This window comes from Lucilia sericata, unplaced genomic scaffold, assembly GCF_015586225.1.
Source record: "Lucilia sericata isolate MDLA Ls3-8-SP2 unplaced genomic scaffold, ASM1558622v1 Contig000621F_arrow, whole genome shotgun sequence".
Taxonomy (NCBI): Eukaryota; Metazoa; Arthropoda; class Insecta; order Diptera; family Calliphoridae; genus Lucilia; species Lucilia sericata.
The window spans coordinates 208,876-236,072 of NW_023994627.1; the positions used below are offsets into that span (position 1 = coordinate 208,876).

Genomic DNA, 27,197 nt, shown 5'->3' on the forward strand with positions numbered 1-27,197 from the left:
GACTAGACTATAGACTAGACTATAGACTAGACTATAGACTAGACTATAGACTAGACTATAGACTAGACTATAGACTAGACTATAGACTAGACTATAGACTAGACTATAGACTAGACTATAGACTAGACTATAGACTAGACTATAGACTAGACTATAGACTAGACTATAGACTAGACTATAGACTAGACTATAGACTAGACTATAGACTAGACTATAGACTAGACTATAGACTAGACTATAGACTAGACTATAGACTAGACTATAGACTAGACTATAGACTAGACTATAGACTAGACTATAGACTAGACTATAGACTAGACTATAGACTAGACTATAGACTAGACTATAGACTAGACTATAGACTAGACTATAGACTAGACTATAGACTAGACTATAGACTAGACTATAGACTAGACACAGACTAGACTACAGACTAGACTATAGACTAGACTATAGACTAGACTGTAGACTAGACTGTAGACTAGACTATAGACTAGACTGTAGACTAGACTATAGACTAGACTGTAGACTAGACTATAGACTAGACTGTAGACTAGACTATAGACTAGACTGTAGACTAGACTATAGACTAGACTGTAGACTAGACTATAGACTAGACTATAGACTAGACTATAGACTAGACTATAGACTAGACTGTAGACTAGACTATAGACTAGACTATAGACTAGACTATAGACTAGACTATAGACTAGACTATAGACTAGACTATAGACTAGACTATAGACTAGACTATAGACTAGACTATAGACTAGACTATAGACTAGACTATAGACTAGACTATAGACTAGACTATAGACTAGACTATAGACTAGACTATAGACTAGACTATAGACTAGACTATAGACTAGACTATAGACTAGTCTATAGACTAGACTATAGACTCGACTATAGACTAGACTATAGACTAGACTATAGACTAGAGTCTATAGACTAGTCTAGTCTATATATAGACTATAGACTACTACATAGGTAGACTAAACTAAAGATTAGAATACTGAATAGAGTATTGGCTAGACTATAGGCTACACTATAAACTAAACTAGACTAGTCCATATAATAGACCATAGACTAAACTATACTTAGACTAAACTAAGAATAGACTATTTACTAGACTATGGACTAGAATATAGGGTAAACTATAGATTTAATTATAGGACAGACTAAACTGTAGACTAGACTATACAGTAGTCTATAATCTACAATATAAACTAGATTATATATTAGACTATAGACTACACTATAGAGTAGACTATAGTCTATAATATAAACTAGACTATAGGCTAAACTAGACTAGACTAAAGACTATAGAATACACTATAGACTAAACTATAAAGTAGACTATAGACTACAATATAGTCTAGATTATACTAAAATATAGTCTAGACTATATCTTTTGTTTTGTTTTCTTCAAAAATAAAATCCACAAAATTACTTTCATTAAAACAGACAAAAAGTACCATTATTTAATATTCGTTTTAACCATTTATAATCTGAATACCAACTAATTGTTTTACTATTATTGTGTTACTAATACAAGTCTTACAGGCGCTTAACCGATCATAGCTTTAGACTAGATGATAATTGATTAATAAAATCAACAAGTAATTAAAGTGACACTGAAATTCAGGTTAATAAAATCAATTAAAATTACTTATACAACCTGTAGTGCATAAAAACATCAAAAGCGCAAATTTCACATAGATTTTCATTGCTTTTCTTCCTTATCTTTATTACAAAATCGATTTGGCATTAAAATGCAGATAAATGTCAATAATATGAAAAAAAAAATAACTTACAAACACAGTTAATGCAATTTAAACATAAAATAGAAAACCTCCAAACAACATGAATTTTTAAGCCAACATTTAGGAATGATGAGGAGGTACCATGAGTACTAATGTTTAAAAGGAGTGTTTATGTTATTTTCAATTTTTTAAAGAAAGTTATAAAAAATCTATAAATATGGCGCTACGGAAAAATGTGTCAATCGTTGCAAAAAATTTAAATGATTTTCAAAATCTTTTGATTATTTATTGATTTTATAATCCAATAGTAATCCAAGTAGAGTGGTATTTGAAAGTTTTTAATAAAACACGTACAAAACATACAAAAAAATATATTTACAATTTTTTTCGATATTGTTGTATAGTTTACACATACTGTTGTGTTGATAGCTAAATATATTTTAAATATGAAATTTTCACCACGTACTTTATTTTTGTTTTATATAGTTGGAGTTGGTTGCATAAATTTTTATAAAAATTTAAACTATTAATAGTTTTGATTATAAATATATATGGGTTTAAATAATTTGTGCAACCTTTTGTTATTATGAGTTTATAAAACCTTTAATGTAATAAATTTAAATTTATTTGTGGTTAGATACACAACTTTAAAAAGCCACGTTTCAATCTAATAAACTTGAAAAGTCTTGAAATGGTATAAATTACATACATATAGTTGGTCTAACAAGAATAATGCAATAAATCTTTAAAACAAAAACGAAATTGTATTTCAAAAGATGTGTTTGGCCTGTTGCCAAATTTGAAGAAAATATAAGTTTTTAAACTACCATTGACAATTACTAATTATTTTAGTAGAGTTTTAAAAAATAAAAGTTATTTCGAATACAAACTTTAAACAAATTTCTATATATTAGACTACAGACTAGACTATAGACTACACTGTAGACTACACTGTAGACTAGACTATAGACTAGACTGTAGACTAGACTATAGACTAGACTATAGACTAGACTATAGACTAGAAAATAGACTAGACTATAGACTAGACTATAGACTTAACTATAGACTAGACTATAGACTAGACTATAGACTAGACTATAGACTAGACTATAGACTAGACTATAGACTAGACAATATACTAGACTATAGACTAGACTATAGACTAGACTATAGACTAGACTATAGACTAGACTATAGACTAGACTATAGACTAGACTATAGACTAGACTATAGACTAGACTATAGACTAGACTATAGACTAGACTATAGACTAGACTATAGACTAGACTATAGACTAGACTATAGACTAGACTATAGACTAGACTATAGACTAGACTATAGACTAGACTATAGACTAGACTATAGACTAGACTATAGACTAGACTATAGACTAAGACTATAGACTAGACTATAGACTAGACTATAGACTAGACTATAGACTAGACTATAGACTAGACTATAGACTAGACTATAGACTAGACTATAGACTAGACTATAGACTAGACTATAGACTAGACGATAGACTAGACTATAGACTAGACTATAGACTAGACTATAGACTAGACTATAGACTAGACTATAGACTAGACTATAGACTAGACTATAGAGAACTATAGACTAGACTAGACTAGACTATAGACTAGACTATAGACTAGACTATAGACTAGACTATAGACTAGACTATAGACTAGACTATAGACTAGACTATAGACTAGACTATAGACCTAGACTATAGACTAGACTATAGACTAGACTATAGACTAGACTATAGACTAGACTATAGACTAGACTATAGACTAGACTATAGGACTAGACTATAGACTAGACTATAGACTAGACTATAGACTAGACTATAGACTAGACTATAGACTATCGACTACTAGACTAGACTATAGACTAGACTATAGACTAGACTATAGACTAGACTATAGACTAGACTATAGACTAGACTATAGACTAGACTATAGACTAGACTATAGACTAGACTATAGACTAGACTATAGACTAGACTATAGACTAGACTATAGACTAGACTATAGACTAGACTATAGACTAGACTATAGACTAGACTATAGACTAGACTATAGACTAGACTATAGACTAGACTATAGACTAGACTATAGACTAGACTATAGACTAGACTATAGACTAGACTATAGACTAGACTATAGACTAGACTATAGACTAGACTATAGACTAGACTATAGACTAGACTATAGACTAGACTATAGACTAGACTATAGACTAGACTATAGACTAGACTATAGACTAGACTATAGACTAGACTATAGACTAGACTATAGACTAGACTATAGACTAGACTATAGACTAGACTATAGACTAGACTATAGACTAGACTATAGACTAGACTATAGACTAGACTATAGATAGACTAGACTATAGACTAGACTATAGACTAGACTATAGACTAGACTATAGACTAGACTATAGACTAGACTATAGACTAGACTATAGACTAGACTATAGACTAGACTATAGACTAGACTATAGACTAGACTATAGACTAGACTATAGACTAGACTATAGACTAGACTATAGACTAGACTATAGACTAACTATAGACTAGACTATAGACTAGACTATAGACTAGACTATAGACTAGACTATAGACTAGACTATAGACTAGACTATAGACTAGACTATAGACTAGACTATAGACTAGACTATAGACTAGACTATAGACTAGACTATAGACTAGACTATAGACTAGACTATAGACTAGACTATAGACTAGACTATAGACTAGACTATAGACTAGACTATAGACTAGACTATAGACTAGACTATAGACTAGACTATAGACTAGACTATAGACTAGACTATAGACTAGACTATAGACTAGACTATAGACTAGACTATAGACTAGACTATAGACTAGACATACTAGACTATAGACTAGACTATAGACTAGACCTATAGACTAGACCATAGACTAGACTATAGACTAGACTATAGACTAGACTATAGACTAGACTATAGACTAGACTATAGACTAGACTATAGACTAGACTATAGACTAGACTATAGACTAGACTATAGACTAGACTATAGACTAGACTATAGACTAGACTATAGACTAGACTATAGACTAGACTATAGACTAGACTATAGACTAGACTATAAGACTATAGACTACTATAGACTAGACTATAGACTATATTATAGAGTATAGTAGCTATAGACTAGACAATAGACTAGGCTATTGACTAGGCTAAAAATCAGACTATAGTCTAAACTATAGACTAGAATATATACTAAAGACTAGACTATAGCCTAGGACATCCCATTTTTGTAAATTTTCAAAACTTTTATATTCCCTACACCACAATAGTGGGTATTTGATGAAATTTAACGTATGCTCTTAGCTTAACCCAATGACGAACCCTATTGAAATTTGTTGAAATCGATCTAGGGCTTTGTAGCTCATAATTATGTTAAAAGTTCCAATATCTCTAAAAAAAACGGCACAACTTAGTTTTGCACAAGGCTTAATGATACGGCCGATTTTCGTAATGTTCAAGCCTCATTTGGACCAAGCCCCGTACTAAGTCGCTTTCAGAATTAGACTTGAAAGTAAATAATTATTTAAAAAGACCGGAACCACAATAAAATTCTGCATAAATAACTTTATTTAACAAAATTTATGAGGATATACCAACATTTAAATCTTGTCTCCATCAGGAAATCACTTTTTATCAATAAATTCTTCCACTGTGCGAAATTACTTTTTGTTAACACAGAAAAATTTAAATTTAAATTATATAATTTAACCCACTGTGCTTAACGTACAATTTCTGTTTATTTTCCAATATAGTACTAAATTTTACCACCTCTAACAACTGGTACTACCTACTACTTTTTTAATGCAACCCTGACTAATAACAACAAAAATTTGTTTTTCTACGCATTTTTATTTCATTTTTACACAAAAACAAAGTTCGTGTAAAACAAGTGCAAGGTTTATTATTTTTTATTGCATAAAAGGATAAATATAAAATAAACAACTTAAAATTATAAAAACACTAGACGAGAGAAGAATCTTAGATATAACTTTTGCACCAAGTAGTGTATAGAATTGTTAACCCTTTAGAAAGGCCAATAACAATGAACAAAAAACAACCTTTAATGGAAAACTAAAACAACAACAAAAGAAATGACTAATTAGTATTTAAAAAACAAATAAAATTTAATAATATAGAAGTAATTATCAAGGGGAATTAGGCAACAACAACAAATTTGAACTTTTTGTAATAAAAGGGAACAACCCGTTTTGGTATATAGTACAGCCAGCCAATAACAACCACCTGTCTTTTCTTTAATTTTAAAGTGCCATTTGGAAAAATATAACACAAATACTATTTAAATATAATAAATACTATTCAAATAATTATAATTGTTAACAATTTATAATTTAACGAAACATTTTGTGGCAGTTAAATTGCTTACATTGCCTGGTGATCTCATTCGTTAAGAATTCTTTTTTAAGGACATCATGACAGCACGTAATCCTCAAACTTTAATGGCTCTGCCGAGCGATGAAAGTTTTGATTTTCTTTTTAAAGTTGTTCTAATTGGTGATGCTGGCACTGGCAAAACCTGTATAGTGGAACGTTTTAAAACGGGCAATTTTATAGAACGTCATGGTAATACTATTGGTGTGGATTTCTCCATGAAAACCATTAACATAGAAGGAAAGTTGGTAAAGGTAAGCAAAAGAAATTTAAATGTATGAAGATTGCAGTTTCTTATGAATGGTTTTACTTTCAGTTACAAATTTGGGACACTGCTGGCCAGGAACGTTTTCGTACCATAACCCAAAGTTATTATCGTTCAGCAAATGGTGTAATTTTAGGTATGTTTAGACGTCATTTCATAAATGTTAAGAAAAAACGCCCATAATTTGCATTTTTGCTTTTTTTACACATTTCGTATAGTTTGTTATACTTTTGGGATAATTATTATGACTTTTACTTGGTGCTTGTGGCTTTACGCCGTAGTTGCAACACAAATATTTGCATTTTAATATAATAATTAGGGCAATCACAGCATGATATTTAAATTAAGATTTCAAATTAAATGGTTAAATTGAAACAAAAAATAAAGTTTAAACTTAGTGGAATAATCGAAAATAGTGTAGAACTCCCACGACAATCGGTTCTTCACTCCGGAGCGAGTCGGATTTCATAGATAGATAGATAGATAGATAGATAGATAGATAGATAGATAGATAGATAGATAGATAGATAGATAGATAGATAGATAGATAGATAGATCGATAGCTAGATAGATAGATCGATAGATAGATAGATAGATAGATAGATCGATCGATAGATAGATAGATAGATAGATCGCTAGCTCGCTCGCTACGCTCGCTCGCTCGCTCGCTCGCTCGCTCGCTCGCTCGCTCGCTCGCTCGCTCGCTCGCTCGCTCGCTCGCTCGCTCGCTCGCTCGCTCCTCGCTCGCTCGCTCGCTCGCTCGCTCGCTCGCTAGCTCGCTCGCTCGCTCGCTCGCTCGCTCGCTCGCTCGCTCGCTCGCTCCTCGCTCGCTCGCTCGCTCGCTCGCTCGCTCGCTCGCTCGCTCGCTCGCTCGCTCGCTCGCTCGCTCGCTCGCTCGCTCGCTCGCTCGCTCGCTCGCTCGCTCGCTCGCTCGCTCGCTCGCTGCTCGCTCGCTCGCTCGCTCGCTCGCTCGCTCGCTCGCTCGCTCGCTCGCTCGCTCGCTCGCTCGCTCGCTCGCTCGCTCGCTCGCTCGCTCGCTCGCTCGCTCGCTCGCTCGCTCGCTCGCTCGCTGCTCGCTCGCTCGCTAGCTCGCTCGCTCGCTCGCTCGCTCGCTCGCTCGCTGCTCGCTCGCTCGCTCGCTCGCTCGCTCGCTCGCTCGCTCGCTCGCTCGCTCGCTCGCTCGCTCGCTCGCTCGCTCTCGCTCGCTCGCTCGCTCGCTCGCTCGCTCGCTCGCTCGCTCGCTCGCTCGCTCGCTCGCTCGCTCGCTCGCTGCTCGCTCGCTCGCTCGCTCGCTCGCTCGCTCCTCGCTCGCTCGCTCGCTCGCTCGCTCGCTCGCTCGCTCGCTCGGTCGCTCGCTCGTTCGCTCGGTCGCTCGCTCGCTCGCTCGCTCGCTCGCTCGCTCGCTCGCTCGCTCGCTCGCTCGCTCGCTCGCTCGCTCGCTCGCTCGCTCGCTCGCTCGCTCGCTCGCTCGCTCGCTCGCTCGCTCGCTCGCTCGCTCGCTCGCTCGCTCGCTCGCTCTCTCGCTCGCTCTCTGCTCGCTCGCTCGCTCGCTCGCTCGCTCGCTCGCTCGCTCGCTCGCTCGCTCGCTCGCTCGCTCGCTCGCTCGCTCGCTCGCTCGCTCGCTGGCCCGCTCGCTCGCTCGCTCGCTCGCTCGCTCGCTCGCTCGCTCGCTCGCTCGTTGCGACACATAGTTACCGCACCTCTTAAACTCTTGTGGACCGCTCCACAACTGACCCAAAACTCTTGTCGTATATAACATTTTCCATAAAAGATTTTTTCTAACACACTTTTTCCCTTATATTTTTCTTACAGTTTACGACATTACCAGCCGCGAATCTTTTAGTAATCTCCAAAAATGGATAGAAGAGGTACGTCGCTATACTGCCTCCAATGTTATGTTAATAGTTGTAGGCAATAAAAGTGACTTAGAGGACGAACGTGAAGTGGAATTCGAAGAAGCTCAACAAATGTGCCAGTATATACCGGAAGTGTTGTTAGTAATGGAAACCTCAGCCAAGGAGAATCGTAATGTCGATGATGCTTTTGTAACATTGGCCAGTGAATTGAAAAGACGCATAGATACCAGTATAAGGCAAGAAGAGAATGCCGATGATGAGGCCATTAAATTGGGTCACAGTAAACCTTTGAGGCAGTGTAGTAGTTCTTGTAATTTAACGTAAAATATGTCGTTAATCTCAAATTTAAGACTCGTAATTGTTTTTAAAAAAGATAAAATGTGATTTATTTAGTTTGTTTTATTTGTATTTTTTTTCTGTTTATTTGTTTTGTTTCTTGCAGTCTATTTTAAGTTAATTATTATTTAATTTTGTTTCAGCGTGAGTGAGTTTGGTTTAAATCTTATTACAGATTTTTTACGTTTATATTTTTAATTACAAATATAACAAATGGTACAAATGTTAATAAAATTTGTATTTAAATTTTAGGGTCAATTAGTGATTTTTTTAAGTTTTTTATTATTTTAATATCATTTGATTGATTTTTTTTTTAATTTAAAATAAATCTAACATCACTTTCCATTAAAACAAACGTCCTTTTATAGATTTGTAGTATACTACGTTTTAATAAATTATTTAAAATAAATATTTAATAAAAAATTCGAATAATTAAAGATCTTTCTTTTTTTGAGGGTATTTAGAAAAACGGGGGTTTAAGAAATTTTATGCACTTTAAGTAACCGGATTTCTAGAATTTCAAATCGTTATAACTATTATGCTAAAACTGATTGTGAACCCATACTGATGTATGAAGAAATTTTTTTATATTTTCTTTTTACTATACTATTAAAAAAAGGCCTCATTTAGTTAATTTTTAAAGCATTTATTTTTAAGAATATCAAATAAAACACAATCCAACACAAAAAACATAACTTGTAATTTGTATAAAAAATTTGTTTAGCTTATAATCCAGTTAATTTTATAAAGAATAAATTGAAACTAAAAATAATTCCTTTATATTTACACTTATTAACTTATTAATAATAATAATTACTTTTTAGTTATTTTAGCTTTTTTACTTTTACGTACATGCCGATTCGTATCTTTTGCTTTGCCATTGCCAGCAGACGAACTCGTAAGATCATAACGAAATATTATACAACGACGATCGAAAAATATTTTAAGATCCTAAAAGAAATAAATAAGTTTATAATTAATAAATTAAAATACTAGGGAGTAAATGTTTAAAACGATTTGAAATGACCCATTGAACTTTCCTTTCAATTTGGATTTAAAATAACTCTCTCGAATAATAATTACCTTGGGATCATAGCGATAACCTAATGATTTTAAAAACAAATAGATTTCCTGTAGATCAATGGGTTCATACATCAATATAGTTTCATGCAATTTGGGATTCGAACACACCAAGTTGTACCACGCTATGTGAAAGGGTAATAAAGGCTGAGGAGTCTGAAAAATAAATAATTTTTATTTAAATTAATAATAAGTTCTAAATACTTAAATAAATATGCATTTAGTTATATATATAAACTTTACCTTTGTTACATCTACAGGGCCTTTTCAGGAAATATTATTAAAATATCAAAACAAACTTTCACTTTATCCATAAATAAGTTTTTTTTTTTTAATATTTCGAAATTTTTCGTTAAAAAGTTCAGCGTACTCAAAAAGTTGCGAATATATTCCTGAGCATTCTCAGAAACTTTTACTCTTTAATTAATCATGTCTGTTTAAGTTTATCAATCAATCAATCAATCAATCTATCTATCTATCTATCTATCTATCTATCTATCTATCTATCTATCTATCTATCTATCTATCTATCTATCTATCTATCTATCTATCTATCTATCTATCTATCTTTTTTTTCTTTTTCATTTATTTATTTATTGAAATTTCTATCTATCTATCTATCTATCTATCTATCTATCTATCTATCTATCTATCTATCTATCTATCTATCTATCTATCTATCTATCTATCTATCTATCTATCTATCTATCTATCTATCTATCTATCTATCTATCTATCTATCTATCTATCTATCTATCTATCTATCTATCTATCTATCTATCTATCTATCTATCTTTCTATCTTTCTATCTATCTATCTATCTATCTATCTATCTATCTATCTATCTATCTATCTATCTATCTATCTATCTATCTATCTATCTATCTATCTATCTATCTATCTATCCATGTATCTATCTATCTATCTATCTATCTATCTATCTATCTATCTATCCATGTATCATATCTATCTATCTATCTATCTATCTATCTATCTATCTATATATCTATCTATCTATCTATCTATCTATCTATCTATCTATCTATCTATCTATCTATCTATCTATCTGTCTATCTATCTATCTATCTATCTATCTATCTACATATCTATCTATCTATCTATCTATCTATCTATATATATATATATATATATATATATATATATATATATATATATATATATATATATATATATATATATATATATATATATATATATATATATATATATATATATATATATATATATATATATATATATATATATATATATATATATATATCTATCTATCTATCTATCTATCTATCTATCTATCTACCTATCTATCTATCTATCTATCTATCTATCTATCTACCTATCTATCTATCTATCTATCTATCTATCTATCTACATGTATTCCTATGTTCATTTAGTCAATATTGGGCGTGGAACCTCCCTAGAAACATAGTTTCCTAATATCTGTCAAGGTTTATAGTGGAAATTGATAGTTATTATCGGTTGACCCACCTATTTCAAGTGTTAACCATCTCTTATAAATTATAAAAATAAACACAATTATATCTCTAGAAACATAGTGTCTTAATATTTGCAATATTATGTCATGGTTTATAATGGACATAGATAGTTATTATCGGTTGATCCACCTTATTCAAGTGTCAACCATTACCATTCTATTATCTATATATATAAAAATGAATGTGTGTATGTTTGTATGTTTGAACGTTATAGACTACTAAACGACTGAACCAATTTTATTCAAATTTTCACAGCATATTCCTGTATGTCTGGAATAGGTAATAGGCTACTTTTTATTTTGAAATTCCAAGTGGGCGAGGAGCCACGCCCATATTAAGAAAATATTAAATCCGTATATTTTAAATAATATAACAGTTAGAGTCCTCAAATTTTGTCGGAGCAACTTTAGTGTCAATATAATTATTTAGGACAAAAAGTAGGCGGACTAACATTAGAAGGCGTGGCACCTCACATATAAATTAAATACAAAAATACGTTTATCTTGGAAACTATTACAGTTAGAATCTTTAAATTTTGCACGAATAACTTTAACATCCATCTAAACATTTTGGGTAATAAATTGGTGGACTACCCTTGAGGGGAGCGGCTCCACCCAAATTAATTAAAGACAAAAATTCGTTTATCTGGAAAACTAATAGAACTAAATTCTTCAAATTTTGTACGAAAAACTTAAATATTCATCTAAACATTTTGGAGGAAAAAAAACGGATTTTCATCTGGGGGGTCTGCAAGCCCCCATACGAATCAAATAGAAAAATTCGTATATCTGAGAAACTATTGGAGCTAGAATCTTCAAATTTTACATGAAGAACTTTGAAATTCATGTGAACATTTAGAGCATAACGGGCGGACTTTCAATGGGTGGCTTGAATACAAAAATTTCGTGCATCTTGAAAACTCTTATATTATTAAATTCTTTTATAAATAATTAGAAATTGGCGATAGATAGAAACTGTCGAACTTGCAATAATTTGTTTGACATCTCTCATATGTAACATATTATAAATCTGGAAAACTATTGTAGTAAGGATCTTCAAAATCGTTAAGTGGGATTTTTATTTATACATATTCCTTTTAGGGTAGCAAAGCACACTGGGTATAGCTAGTAAATTATAAAAATAAAAGAAAATCCACTTACCTTTTTCGTAACATTCGTCTGCATTATATACTGTTCATTCAAAAGTTCAGCTTTCAGATCTAAAGAATAGCGTAACATTTCTCGACCGCAAGCATCTTGAAGATTAAGCTTTTTATTCCCCACATCCAGCACATTTTCAACTACTTCCCTGGGACTTTCATTAGATAAAATAACGGAACGATCGCGTGCTTTTGTTACAGCTGTTTTAGTTTTCAAAGCCTCTTTTGAAGTACAAGGCCGATCCAAGTCTTCTAGAGTAATAACATCTTCTTGTGGTTGTATCTCATCCGCATCTTCATCATCCATTAAAATAGGATGAGTTTGATTGTAAATATATTCCAACATTTTTACGGCCTGTTTACGTTTTAAAGGTTTTATGCCAAAATTATACAATTCCTTAAGTAATTCTGCTTCCGTGTATTTCATATAGTCCGGCTTAGGTGAGGAAGTATAACGCACTGTATAAGTTTTATTATTATAGGTAATTATTTGCTTAGTTGTGTTAACTTCTGGAACAGGAGATTTTTGACTTTCTTTCAAACTTATTTCAGCGGTCAAAAGTTGTTGTATACCCTGAGGAGGTTTTTTGGCTGATGTTAAAGACTTGAGAGGGCTTGTATAGACCAAACGATCGAATTCATCAAAATCATTAAGATCATTCAAAGGAGATTTTCCTTTAGAAATATTCAAATCATTGGTAGGCGATTTCGCTTCCAGATTGTTTATTAAATCTTGAAATTTTTGTGTAGATTTATGACAATTACTATAACGTTTCATGGGAGCTGTGGTTTCAGTGGGAGAACTAAGAAACGAGGCTTCTGTTAAAACTTTTGTGGGCGTACAAAGATTGGGTGTATAATCTATAGGTTCCGAATATTCTTCTAATATGCCAAAATCACTGCGTTCAAATTTCATATCATCTTGTAAAGGAGGTGTTTTGGGGGCAGTGTATTTAGAGGTCAAAACACCAAAATCACTATATGACTCTTCAGCTGTTAGGGCAACTTTTATTAAAGATTTATCTTTATCCTTTAAATCCAAATATGAAGAATTTTTTATATCATTAACTTTATCGGGAAATTCAATAATTTTCTCTTTATTAGAATCTAGCAAATCTTCATCACTTGTATTATCATTATCGGGTATACTAATGACGTCATCATCATCATTATCTTCCTGTTCTGATGCTTCGGAGGTGTGAAATTTTCCAGTTTTATTGGCCTGCCAAATGGAATAGTTAATTTCATCATCGGATAATACTAAACAATCATCTTCTTCATTATCTTCTGCTTCTGGTTGTAAATCTTCATTATCATCTTCTGCTTCATTTTGGGTTAAATCTATGAGATTTTCTATTTTACTTCTGTTAAATGATTGAGATTTGCTTAGATATTTGGGTGGAGTTTTAGCAGTAAATGAGGAGGATTTTCTTTTCGATGTTAGATTGTTGTCAGTAGTCACATCAAAATCCATGGTAAAGTTGGTATATTTATCATACTTTTCAGGTGTTTGAATGGTAGGTAAAATTTGTGTAAAACTTTTGGTTTTATTAAAATCAGTCTTTTGTAACTTTTTAGAAGTGTTATGGGGTTCATTTAGATATTTATTACACAATTCCCGAAACATAGTATCATTAGCTGTTAAACTATCTTTAATAAGTTCTTTTTCCTTTATGGTGATATCTTTGGTTTTACTTGTAATACGTTCATCTTCCTTAGTGGTGGCCGTTTCTTTGTGAAAACATGTTTCCAATTGTTTAGAACCTTGAAAGTTAAGAAAGGAAGTATTTGTTTGATCCATAGCTATTTCCTGCAAAACAATATCATCATCATCCTCATATAGGTTTTTATTTGTTGCAAATTCCCTTAAAGGTTCTTGTGTATCCAAACTGAGCGTTAACTTGAAGCATTCTTCTTTCTGATTCTTTTTTAAACAAGTTACTTCATTGTCACTTATTTCTAAGGACAATTTAAAAGATTCTTCTTTTGATTTCTTTTCCATGAAATTATCTTCTTCATTATCACTTATATCCAGGGTAAATTTTAAAGATTCTTCCTGCTGATTCTGTTCTATTAAAATATCTTCACTCTCACTAGTTTCCAAAGAAAATTTAAAAGATTCTTCTTTAGTTGTATTCTCTTTAAAGTTGTCTTCTGTTGTTAGTGACAATTCGAAAGTTTCTTCTTTGGATTTCTTTTCCAATAACGATTTTTCTTTCTTTTTCGTTTCTAAAGGAAACTTTAAAGATTCTTTATGTTTCTTTTCTTTGAAATTGTTCTCATTTTCATTCGTCTCCATGCTGAGAGTAAATTTAAAAGTTTCTTCCTTGTTTTCTTGCAGATATTTTGATATTTGAGAATTTTTATTAATATCCGACAAACCATGATCTTGTTTATCGTATTGTAAAGGTGATTCAGTGAAATCTATATCTTCATCTTGGGAGGGTGAATCAGCAAATAAATCGATTTCTACTATAGGTTTACTTTGATTTAAATTATGATTGGATTGATTTTCGGGGGAGGAAGATAAATCGTATTGGGTTAAATCGATTACTTCATCATCACAGGATAAGGGAATGTTGGAAATGGAGGGAGCTGAAAGTAAAAAACATAGAACATGATTTGTTATGTTTTATAAATTTCTAATTGCAGAACAGGAAAATACAAAAGCATAATAACATCACTACTTATTCTAGTTTGCGTGGAAAAGTTTGAAATTGCCACCATCAGAACTAGTTCCGCATAAGTTCTAGAAAAGCATAACAGTTCTAGATAGCGTAATAATATATATCAGAATATTCTAAACATATTCCTCACTTACCTTTTACAGTTGATTTATTCTGCTCCAATAATGAAGTATTCTTTACTAAACAAAAATTAAATAAAAATTAAGTAATTCATAATAAAAAGTTTAGATTTTTTTCAAAACTAAATAGATTTGCAAATCCATTTAAATTTGTTTAGTATTTTGATAAAACTGCAAATCTAATTAGTTATGTAATTCAAATAAAAAAATATCTAAAGTTTACCTTCATCACTTGAAAAGATTTCATAAGTAGTAACGCCTGCATCTACCTCCTCTAGGGAACTATTACGACTTTTATCTTTAGTCACATTTATCACAGTTTGAACTAAACAAAATTACAGATATTATTAAAAAAACAAATCTCTCTTTTAAAATATATAGAATACCTTCTGTTTTATCACTCTCATCCTTGTTATAACACTCTTCCATTTCAACATCGGAGTCGGCAAATAAATCGGGCGAGTTAGATCTAGTATTTTGTGTTGCATTTATTGGGGTCTGGTTACTTGTACTAGAGATTTGTGTTGCATGCAAGGATCTTTCTTCTGCCGCTTTCGAAGTATGATGTTTTCCTGTATTTTCGATATCCTCTTCATTTTTTAAGTTTACCCTTTCATCAAGTTCGACATTACATGAATCATTAGATATTTCAAGAGCATTGTCTCCAAGTTCTGTTTGTGCTGCAGAATCTTCTTTTTGTTGATGCGCACTTGGCCTTGCAACTAAGGATGTTGTAGTTGTTGAAGTCTTTGAAACATAATTAACACATGTTTCAGTAGCTTTAGGATAAGTTACTGATTCATTTCTTTGCATATCTTCTATTAAATTTACCATTTCATCAAGTTCATCGTTATTTGATTTCTCAGGTAATTCTACAGTTTTATTGCCAGGTTCTGTTTCAGCTAAAGTTTCTTCCTTTTTTGTAGTATTTATAGTAGCCTGGGTATTTATGCTACAACTAGATACATGCATTACATCTAAACATGTAGTTGGGGGCAAAAGTTTTAGAATTTTAGCCTTATCTGTAGTGTTAGCAATGTCATCTGCCTTTATATCAATATTTTCCATAATTTCAGTACATTCAGTTTGTTCTTTTACTTCTTCATTTTTAGTTTCCTCCTTATCTTGTATTTTCAACAGCTCCTGATCTTCTTTGTTTTCATTATCCTTAGACCAATCCAATCTTTTTCTTGAACTAAAACATTCTTCCAAATCTTTATAAATATTTTGCAATTTTTGTAACGACTCTTTATTTGTTTTAGTTTTTGGATTCGGTGTTAGATCTCTACCCTGTATGGCAGTCCAATCCTTTAGTAAATGTCCCGCTGCTAAATTATTGATTTCAAATAATTCCTTAACAAAATAATTATCAATTGATTGATTAACATTTTCCGTACATTGTAAAATCTTAATATTTTCATGCATATTTAATTTTTTCAGTAAAGAACTTTGCAGTTTGTAAAGTGGTTGTAAAGATTCTTGATCGGTCAGGGGTTTAGTGCGAAATTGACTATTTAACAGTTTTTCGATATTTTCTTGTAATTTTTTTAATTGATTCTCGGGAGTTCTTAAAGTGAGGGCAGTAAATTTATTGGCCCATTTGTTTTTCTGGCGACGGCCATTGTTTTTGGGTAGAAAGGCGGCCGCAAAGGTGTTGTAATCTAGGGGAAATTTTATAATTATAATAAATTAAATAAAAGAGAAAATTGTTTTAGCAGATTTTTTGTGAAAAAGGAAATTATAAAATTGTTAGTGAAATTTATAGAAAATCTAATCAGGGCACAAATTATAGTTATAGAGTAAAATTGGTCGCAATTCTCCTTTCTTCGCAGGCATGGAAAATGGAAGACTATAGACTAGACTATAGACTAGACTATAGACTAGACTATAGACTAGACTATAGACTAGACTATAGACTAGACTATAGACTAGACTATAGACTAGACTATAGACTAGACTATAGACTAGACTATAGACTAGACTAGACTAGACTAGACTAGACTATAGACTAGACTATAGACTAGACTATAGACTAGACTATAGACTAGACTATAGACTAGACTATAGACTAGACTATAGACTAGACTATAGACTAGACTATAGACTAGACTATAGACTAGACTATAGACTAGACTATAGACTAGACTATAGACTAGACTATAGACTAGACTATAGACTATAGACTAGACTATAGACTAGACTATAGACTAGACTATAGACTAGACTATAGACTAGACTATAGACTAGACTATAGACTAGACTATAGACTAGACTATAGACTAGACTATAGACTAGACTATAGACTAGACTATAGACTAGACTATAGACTAGACTATAGACTAGACTATAGACTAGACTATAGACTAGACTATAGACTAGACTATAGACTAGACTATAGACTAGACTATAGACTAGACTATAGACTAGACTATAGACTAGACTATAGACTAGACTATAGACTAGACTATAGACTAGACTATAGACTAGACTATAGACTAGACTATAGACTAGACTATAGACTAGACTATAGACTAGACTATAGACTAGACTATAGACTAGACTATAGACTAGACTATAGACTAGATTATAGACTAGACTATAGACTAGACTATAGACTAGATTATAGACTAGACTATAGACTAGACTATAGCCTAGACTATAGACTAGACTATAGCCTAGACTAGACTATAGACTAGACAATAGACTAGACTATAGACTAGACTATAGACTAGACTATAGACTAGATTATAGACTAGACTATAGACTAGACTATAGCCTAGACTATAGACTAGACTATAGACTAGACTATAGCCTAGACTATAGACTAGACTATAGACTAGACTATAGCCTAGACTATAGACTAGACTATAAAAAGTTTATAAGTTTAAAAAAGTACCGAAAATGTACTTTTTTTACTTTCTCTTACCATTCTTTTCCGCCGTTCTAAAACCATACTTTTTTAATTTTTCCCTTATAGATTCTGCACTGTTATTTCCCTCCACCAAATTAACTTCCTCCTCCAATTCGTTAGCCATCGTAATACCTTTACTCTCTGCTTCAGACTGGGAAATAGCTAAAGCCAATTGTACATCGTCACCATCAAACTGATCGGCAGCACAATGTTGAGCAGCTATCTCAGCAAATAATTGTTCATTTCTTAAGAAAGCGGATTTAATGGTAGTTTGTTTCTTTCTTGTTTTAGCTTTTGCTTGGCTGCTACTTAATGTTAGTTTTGGAGCCTTTTTGGCTTTCTTTTCTGGTACCACTAAATCTTCATCATTTAGAGGAGTTTTAGGATTTTTAATCAGATCAGGGATGTCATTGGGATCTTTGAATATAAAATTATCTAATTTAGTACGTTTGCCACGTTTGCGTGTTGCTGGTTTTGTTGAAGTATTAGAGGATTGTGGTAGATCTTCATTGGCTTTATTAAAATCTAATACTATTGCAGAATCCTTAGGCGGGACAGTGGTTTCTTCTTTTTCATTATCTTTCGAACATTTTTCGGGTGTTAAAAAATAATTGGTAATGGCAGTATTTCCCGAGGTCTTGGCCGTTTGGCGTGTTTTACTTAAAATAAACAATTTAAAAGTCTTCATAGTTTTTTAAACTTACAACATTTATTTTATATAATTAACTCAAAACTACATTGTAAAAAGATTTGTACAACTACTAGGAAGAAGTTAAGAGAGAAGAAACTTTAAAACTTTACCGTGGTTGCTTGGTGCCCGATGTACTGGGTAATTGCAATTTCTTTAAATTGGCTTTACGGGTTTGACGATCCATTCTAACGTTCATGCAATAGTTGATTTTTCTCCTCTATAGTTTCTTTAATAGCTCTCGATGTACGAGGAGCGCCTACTAAATTGAAAATAATTTTACGATCCTTTTCTTCCTCAGAGGCGGTTATCAAATCGTGCATTAATTTTTCATTCGCTATACGGAAAATGGGAGTGAAACTGAAAAAATAAATTTTTATTTATTATTTTATTTAACAAAATATATAAAATTATGAAAAAACTTACTACCACAAGGCAAATATTGCACTTCCCACTGCAATACCAGCTGCCGCAAAACGATTTCTATAGTGGTAAGATGGTGTGCCTTTAGTGCGTCTGGGTTTACGTTTGGCCTCATCAATTTGTTCCATAACTCGTGCACTAAATTTGTTTATACTACTTTACAAGAATTTAATTTATTATATAATTTTAAAACATGTTAAAAAACTTGTGGAATAAAATAAATTCTTTAAAAAGACGACTTGTAATGAAATTGAAAGGTAAACAAAACAGAGTTGTTCAAATAATGTTTAAACACAAGGCTGGTTAAAAATGTAGCAACAAGAGGGTGTGTCATAAAAGTATTAAAGTTAAAAAACTGTTAGCAGTGAAAAAAGTAACAAATAAATGTTTATCAAAAATTCAGTTTTATTCCTACCATAGATTTATATTTAAAGTTTTATTATTTGTTGCACTAAATATATATATTTCAATAGTGTGTTTTCATTTTACTTTCTCCAAAACAATTATTTCTTACACACCCTGTTGCTAAGAATTTACCGGAAGATTCATGACAATCAGCTGACTGCAACTTCACCAACCAACTTAATTTCACCACGGTTCATTAAAAATTGTTCATATTTTATAAAAACACACACAATTTATCGTAATTTCTTGATCCAATGTGTTCAATAAATAAATTTCACAATTCAACTAAACTCCTTTTTAATCAATGAAAACCGCAAGTTGCGAAATTCAAAATTATTAAAATACCTAAGGAAATAGTAAAATAATTGAAATAACGACGAGACGATAAAAACTCAAACGCAACAAACATGTCACGTCACAGAATTGTACGGACCATGGACTACAACGACGAATACGACGGCTATGATGATGTCTATGGTCATTCCGTCGATGATGACAATTGTATTTCACCGACAGATGCACAACAATGGCTGTATGATCGGGCACGAGGTCAGAATTCGATGTCTGCATTTATGAGAGACAATAAAGACATAGCTGAGGAAGAAGAGGAGGGGGAGGAAGATGCTGACAAATCTTATGACAAAACACGGCGAGATTCGGATAATTTTCAAATGCCTGTTTTGAATGATATGGAACAGGCCCAATTGACTTCCTGTATTGATGAGGTGCGCAGTGTGGTGGGCGATACAGTGTCCGAGAAGCGTATAGTGGAAACATCGATTAAATTTAGTTATGACATAAACAAAATTTTGGATGAAATTCTAAATGATGAATGTGAAAATAAGGCCAAGAGAATACAACAAGAGGTTTCAAATCTTCAACCCAAGGGACCCGGACCACGTAAACTGGCCATGGGGGACATGGATAAATCTTCCGGCTCCGTGCCCATAGTAAAAGTGACCGCAGCTCAGGGTGAGGTAAAGAGAGGTTTTGATATTAGTTCTCCCTTACTGCAAAGTTCACCGGCCGCCTCGGGCCGTAATACTCCTGTAGATATTAGTGAGGATTCGGCCAAAAAATTGCCAACAGATGCAGCGTCAGTCTTTAAAGTTTCTAAAGAACAAGCACAACGAGATAATAAACAACTGTACAGCAAGGAACGTTCTGATCAAAAACATCATTTCCATATGATTGTCATTGGTCATGTGGATGCGGGCAAAAGTACTCTTATGGGTCATTTACTATTCGATACGGGAAATGTATCGCAGAGAGTAATGCACAAACACGAACAGGAATCGAAGAAAATGGGTAAACAGAGTTTTATGTATGCTTGGGTTCTCGATGAAACTGGGGAGGAGAGAGCAAGAGGTAAGATGGTGGGAAAATGTTAAAACTATACTAAATTTGAATATAGACTTGATTAATACTAGACTATAAACAAGACTACATTATAGACTATAGACTACACCAAAGAAAGGACTATAGTCTAGAATTTAGATTGGACTATAGTCTAGACTAGACTATATTTTTATAAATTTTAAAGTAAAATTATCTATTTCCAAGTTTTTAATAACAGTTCTTATTTTTCGGTAATTTCTCACCGCAGGTATTACGATGGATGTTGGACATTTTCGTTTTGAGACTGACAGCAAAGTGATAACCTTACTAGATGCTCCCGGCCACAAAGATTTTATACCCAACATGATATCGGGTGCAACACAAGCTGATGTTGCTCTATTAGTAATCGATGCAACAAGAGGAGAATTTGAATCGGGTTTCGATTTAGGTGGTCAAACTAGAGAACATGCTCTGCTAGTACGTTCTCTAGGCGTTAATCAATTGGGTGTGGTAATTAATAAACTCGATACAGTGGGTTGGTCTAAAGAACGTTTCGATGAGATAGTGCAAAAACTAAAAGGGTTCCTAAAACAAGCCGGCTTCAAAGATTCAGACGTTTCGTATACTCCCTGTTCGGGTCTAACTGGGGAAAATTTAACTAAACCCTCTACCGAGGAGGCTTTAACCTCTTGGTATAAAGGACCCCATTTGCTAGCCGTCATAGATAGTTTTAAAATACCCGAACGTTCAATAGATAAACCTTTTCGCATGTCAGTGTCAGATATTTATAAAGGTACCGGTGCTGGTTTTTGTATTTCCGGTCGCATAGAGACTGGTGTTTTGGCTGTCAACGATAAAGTGTTGGTGGGTGCTCTCAGGGAACAGGCTCAGGTTAAAAGTCTTCTAATCGATGAAATGCCCCAAAATACGGTATTTGCTGGTGATCAGGTTTCGGTTACATTATCCGGAATAGATGTTAATAACATTATGGTGGGCAATATTATATGTGATCCTCAACATCCCATACCCGTAACTTCACGTTTTCAAGCACGCATACTCGTCTTCAATGTCAAAGTACCCATTACCATTGGCTTCCCAGTGCTGTTGCATCATCAATCTCTTATCGAACCAGCTGTTATTTGTAAACTTAATGCTCAGATCCATAAGGGTACCGGTGAAGTTGTCAAGAAGAAACCCCGTTGTCTGGGCAATAATTCGTGTGCTCTAGTCGAATTGGAAACCACACGTCCAATTTGTATTGAACGCTATGCTGACTTTAAGGAATTGGGACGTGTGATGTTACGTGTGTCTGGTGTTACCATTGCAGCTGGTATGATTACAAAAATTCGCTAATACCTCGACTACAGTTATTTTCTATGGGGATTGATATTGTTTGTGTTTTTGGACTTAAATGTGTTAGATTTAAACAAAAAAACAGTTTCATATTTTCACATACTTTCTCAATTTAATGATTATTTTTAAGTTTTTTTTTTCGTACGTTATTTGTAATTGATCGTTAAACATTTTTTGTAACGAATTTTTGTAATATTTTTTTTTTATTATGATTTTTTGTTTTTTTTTTTTTTGCTAGCCAAATTTTGGCTGCTAAAATATAAAAGTAATAAAAAATATTAAAAAGATTAAAATAGTTATATTCTTTAATTAATTGTAACATTTTTTATAAAAAAAATGTCTATAGGTAAGGTAAGTTTGTATAACAGTTATTTCTATAAAAAGTTTTTATAACAGGATTTTTATAGAAAACATTTGTATAACAGTTTTTTTTATGGAAAAAAATTTGTACAACAAATTTTTATATAAAAAAGTTTTTATGGCAGCTTTTTTCTATAGAAAAAAGTTTTCGTATATCAGTTTTCTATAGAAAAATGTTTTAATAAGGGTTTTTCCATTGTTTTCGTATAACAGTTTTTTCAATAACAATTCTGTATAACGGCAGAAAAATTTTGTATAAGAGTCTTTTTTGAGTTTTTCTATAGAAAAAAATTGTATTACAGTTTTTCTTCAAAAAAATAGTTTGTATTACAGTTTTCTCTATATAAAAACTTTGGATAAGAGTTTCAGCATAGTTTTTGTTCGTATAACAGTTTTTTTCAATAATAATTCTGTATAACAGTTTTCTATAGAAAGAGCTTCTAAAACAGTTTATTTTGAATTATTTTTTTTTTATTTTAATAAAGTTTTTACTATTATTATATTATACAAAACAAATTTTTCTTAAGATCTGGCTGTTGTTATAAATGCAAACTTTCATTTGACATCTCTGTTCTTTTTTATATACTAACTGCGTTAATAACAATTTTTACCGGCTTTAGAGACGATTTTAAGCCGCCGCATTTAAATTTCAGCTGCAGTCGCCGCTAACGCCGTTAATTTTGGTCGGCGCAGGTTCCTGGTGTGACGCCCGTATTAAAAGCAGAATACAGAAATTTCTTCGCTCTCATGTTTTGTGAAAATTTATCCATAAAAACGTTAAATTTATAACGTAAATTGTGTTAAACCTAAAGCTTATGTGTTATTTATTAAAATAAGCATAAATTGTTAATAATTTTTTATACAACAAAGCACAAAAACACGGTAACAAAAAAAAATCCTAAAAGGCAAGTTCAGCGGAAATTTTAAGCTCAAAATTTTTTCTCACAAAAAAAAAAAGTAGAAATCCAAAGAAAAAAGCAAAGCAAACACGTATAAAGAGTGAAAAATTCAAATGAGTGTATAGAAAAAAATGAGTAAAATTAAAGAAATATAAAAGAAAAGAGTAAAAAGGAAATAAGAGTTAATTGAGTTGAAAAGGAAAAAAACAAGAGTGTGTATTTAATTTGCTTTTGTGAGTCATTACATTTTTTTTTTGCTTTGCCTTTGAGTAGTGAAGTTAGTAATGAGTTAATTAATAATAAAAAAAAATAAAATTTTACCAGAAAAAAGTGTAGAGATAATAAGAATTCTAATTTACTTTATTTTAGTTTTAGTTTTTCTCGTTGTTTACGAAATAAAAAATAATTGTTGCTGTTTTTTATCTCTACGTTTTTTTTTTAGGTGAAATTTGATTATACATTTTTTGCGGCACCGATCTGAACAAAAAATCCAACAGTTTTTTGTTGTTATTTTTTTGGTTTTTTTGCTAAAAAAAAGTATAAAGTGCCAAAAGTACACATAATATACAAAAAAGAATAACAAATAAAGTAGCAGATAAAAAGGAATAAGAACAAACGGCAACAACTACAATAACTGAAAAAAAGACAAGGCCCTGTTTAGAGCATTTAATTTATTACGACAGTGGGTACAATTCCTTTGTTAAATACAACTATAATAAAAAAGAGACAAAATTCAACAAAAATTAAAAAAAAAAGAAACGTCAAAAAGAACAAAAAACAAAAGTGCAAAATAACAGCATTGAAAACAAAAAATAAAAGATTTTATTAAAAAATAATAAATTAAAAGGCTGAAAAAGGAAAAAAAAGTAATTTAAAATAAAAAACAACAATAAAATTAATTAAATAACAAAAAAATTTTAATTACAACAACCGAAAGCAATCTTTGTGTTAAAACAACGCCTAACATCTTCCAATAGAAAATTAAGGAATATAACAACACTAACCTTAGCACCAGCAGAAGCAGCAGCACCAAAAGCCATCAACAACAAAGCCATTAACAACTTTCATCAAAAGCAACAGCACAAGTATAAGCAGCAACATCAACTTGGAAGAACAAACAATTAGGACGAGTTGCGAAAATAAATTTTAGCAACAAAGTGATAAGATAAGCAACCAACCCAACTACAACAACCAACAAAATCCCATAAGCCTTATTTACAACAACAACTGTAAACTTTTGAACTTTATTCCCCCCCAACTAACAACTAATCCAAATAAAATGCGTGAATATAAAATTGTTGTTTTGGGCAGTGGTGGTGTAGGCAAATCCGCTCTAACGGTACAATTCGTACAGGGCATCTTTGTGGAGAAATACGATCCCACCATTGAGGACAGTTATCGCAAACAGGTCGAAGTCGATGGACAACAATGCATGTTAGAGATTTTAGATACTGCCGGCACAGAACAATTCACCGCCATGCGTGATCTCTATATGAAAAATGGCCAGGGTTTCGTTTTAGTCTATTCGATAACCGCACAATCCACCTTCAATGATCTGCAGGATTTGCGAGAGCAAATCTTACGTGTCAAGGATACAGATGATGTACCCATGGTGTTGGTGGGCAATAAATGCGATCTCGAAGATGAGCGTGTTGTGGGCAAGGAGTTGGGTAAGAGTTTGGCAAATCAATTTAACTGCGCCTTTATGGAAACCTCTGCCAAAGCTAAAGTGAATGTTGTTGATATCTTTTATGATCTTGTTAGACAGATTAATAAGAAATCACCCGAAAAGAAACAGAAAAAACCCAAGAAAAATCTATGTGTTCTGCTCTAAGACTCCATACACAACAATAAACAACCACAACAACATACAAAATAAAACAACCAACAAACACACACACACACACACATACAGACACTTACATTTAAATATTTAAAATATTGTCTAGAAAACAAAAGAAACTTTAAAAAACTTAAAAATTAAAAAAAAAAAATTCCACTATTGTCGCCTTTTTTGCTACTTTTTTCTCTATAAATATATTTTTTTCATTAAATGGGTAAAAAAAAATTATTTTAAATAAAAAATTAAAAAAAAAATAGAATTTATATTTAAAAATATTCATAAAAAAATTTAGTTCTTAAAATTTAAAAATAAAAAAAAAACTTCCATAAAAAACCGTAAACAAACAAACAAAAAACAAAGCACAGAAAATTAAATTTATACATAAAAATCTATAATAAATTAATAAAATTACATTTTAATCCTTAAGCCTTTTTTAGGTTCTGTAAAGAAATCTAAATAAAATTTAAATTAAAAAATAATAAAATAAACATTTGTAGCATTTTGTTTTTAATTTTCATTATTTTTTTTATTATTTTATATGTTTTTCTTATTTATTACTTAATTGGTAGTAGGCAACAGGGTTTTTTTGTTATAAACATTATCAACAGTTTTTTTTTTTTTGATATGCGAAATATTTTATCAATTTTCTTTGCGTTTTTGGTTTTTTTCTAAAAATGTTTTATTTTTTTATAGATAATTGTTTATAGGTGTTTGGGTTTATTTCTAGAAAAGTTTTTTTTTCTTATTAGTTTCAAGTATTTTTTGTTTATTTTTTCTATTAACATTTTTTTAAGTTAATAAATTATAGTAGAAAGTGTCATATGCAATTATTTAATGGGTCTTGCATAATCGCCACTTGTTGGTATAATATATTTTTAAAGATATAATTTTGTTTATAATAACTTTTGATGGAATTTTCATAATTTTGATGCGAAGTAGAAAGTGATTAAAAACTTTCATGTTTTTGAGTTGCTCTTGGTATAAACTACAGAAGTCCACAAAATTAAAAAAAGCTTAAAGCCAAAAGGTTGAAAAAACTGTTATCTATTATATCTTGTTCCTTTTTTAAGATACCATTTGGATCAATTATGTATGACAAACGAACAACAGTTAGTTTGCCAGCTAACAATGCAAGACAATGTTATCAATCTGGAACTGGCAACTCAAATGAAGTGACAAACGAAATACATAATCGAACTAAAGTTTGAAAATTTAAAAGTTTCGACTTTATTTTACGGGAAAAACATTAAGGGATGAGATCTTTACATATAGAAGAGATATCTAAACATTTCAAAGCTATTTCATGGCAAAAACTATGGTAATTTGTAACCTTGAAAGGGCAAGATCAGATTCTGATTTCATATACTTATTTGAAAAAGTATACTCTTTTCTGCTAGTAAATCGTGGTTCGTATTATCTCAGAAAAAGTTAACCGTTTAGTTGTTGTTGTTTTAGTTGCCGATAGTCCGTTTCTGGGGATAAAACTTTCGGTTGATATAGCTGTCGCTGCGTTGATATTCTTTGGCCGATTAGTATCGTCCCGTATCTTTCAAACAATTGTCATGGTAGCCCAACGTTTATTTACCTATTTTCCTATCTTCTATGAACTTATATTTTACTTCAAAATGTTCAATTTCATCAAAAATAAAACAATATGCTTCACTAGGGCCGATAATACCAAATAGTTTTATTTCAAAAGTACAATTATACAAATTTTTCAAAA

The 27,197-nt window shown here is 31.9% G+C and overlaps 5 protein-coding genes across 6 annotated transcripts; 3 read left to right on the forward strand and 2 right to left on the reverse strand.

Annotated features, from left to right (window-relative positions):
* Positions 1–5,691: 5,691 nt before the first annotated feature.
* Positions 5,692–9,118, forward strand: LOC119606769 (ras-related protein Rab-43). The gene is made up of 3 exons (XM_037960352.1): positions 5,692–6,492; positions 6,555–6,639; positions 8,316–9,118. The coding sequence occupies exons 1-3, from the start codon at positions 6,280–6,282 to the stop codon at positions 8,681–8,683; spliced, it is 666 nt and encodes a 221-aa protein (XP_037816280.1). The 5' UTR covers positions 5,692–6,279; the 3' UTR covers positions 8,684–9,118.
* A 200-nt stretch (positions 9,119–9,318) lies between these two features.
* On the reverse strand, positions 9,319–19,040 carry LOC119606778 (structure-specific endonuclease subunit SLX4). The gene is made up of 8 exons (XM_037960361.1): positions 18,967–19,040; positions 18,181–18,824; positions 15,641–16,915; positions 15,478–15,579; positions 15,270–15,314; positions 12,450–15,043; positions 9,779–9,931; positions 9,319–9,646 (listed from the first exon to the last, which is right to left on the reverse strand). The coding sequence occupies exons 1-8, from the start codon at positions 19,038–19,040 to the stop codon at positions 9,509–9,511; spliced, it is 5,025 nt and encodes a 1,674-aa protein (XP_037816289.1). The 3' UTR covers positions 9,319–9,508.
* On the reverse strand, positions 18,533–19,555 carry LOC119606770. Of its 2 annotated transcripts, XR_005231686.1 has the most exons (3): positions 19,280–19,555; positions 18,967–19,213; positions 18,533–18,824 (listed from the first exon to the last, which is right to left on the reverse strand). XR_005231686.1 is itself a non-coding variant. In XM_037960353.1 (2 exons), the coding sequence occupies exons 1-2, from the start codon at positions 19,402–19,404 to the stop codon at positions 19,042–19,044; spliced, it is 297 nt and encodes a 98-aa protein (XP_037816281.1). In that variant the 5' UTR covers positions 19,405–19,555; the 3' UTR covers positions 18,856–19,041. The 2 variants fall into 2 exon arrangements, 1 of the variants encoding a protein (XP_037816281.1); XM_037960353.1 differs by lacking the exon at positions 18,533–18,824 and having other exon boundaries at positions 18,856–19,213.
* A 306-nt stretch (positions 19,556–19,861) lies between these two features.
* On the forward strand, positions 19,862–22,474 carry LOC119606775 (HBS1-like protein). Its single transcript, XM_037960357.1, has 2 exons — positions 19,862–21,049; positions 21,288–22,474. Exons 1-2 carry the CDS (start codon positions 20,089–20,091, stop codon positions 22,370–22,372), a joined length of 2,046 nt encoding a protein of 681 aa, XP_037816285.1. The 5' UTR covers positions 19,862–20,088; the 3' UTR covers positions 22,373–22,474.
* Positions 22,475–23,434: 960 nt separating this feature from the next.
* Positions 23,435–25,777, forward strand: LOC119606771 (ras-related protein Rap1). The gene is made up of 2 exons (XM_037960354.1): positions 23,435–23,637; positions 24,074–25,777. The coding sequence occupies exon 2, from the start codon at positions 24,911–24,913 to the stop codon at positions 25,463–25,465; it is 555 nt and encodes a 184-aa protein (XP_037816282.1). The 5' UTR covers positions 23,435–23,637; positions 24,074–24,910; the 3' UTR covers positions 25,466–25,777.
* The last annotated feature ends 1,420 nt before the right edge of the window (positions 25,778–27,197 follow it).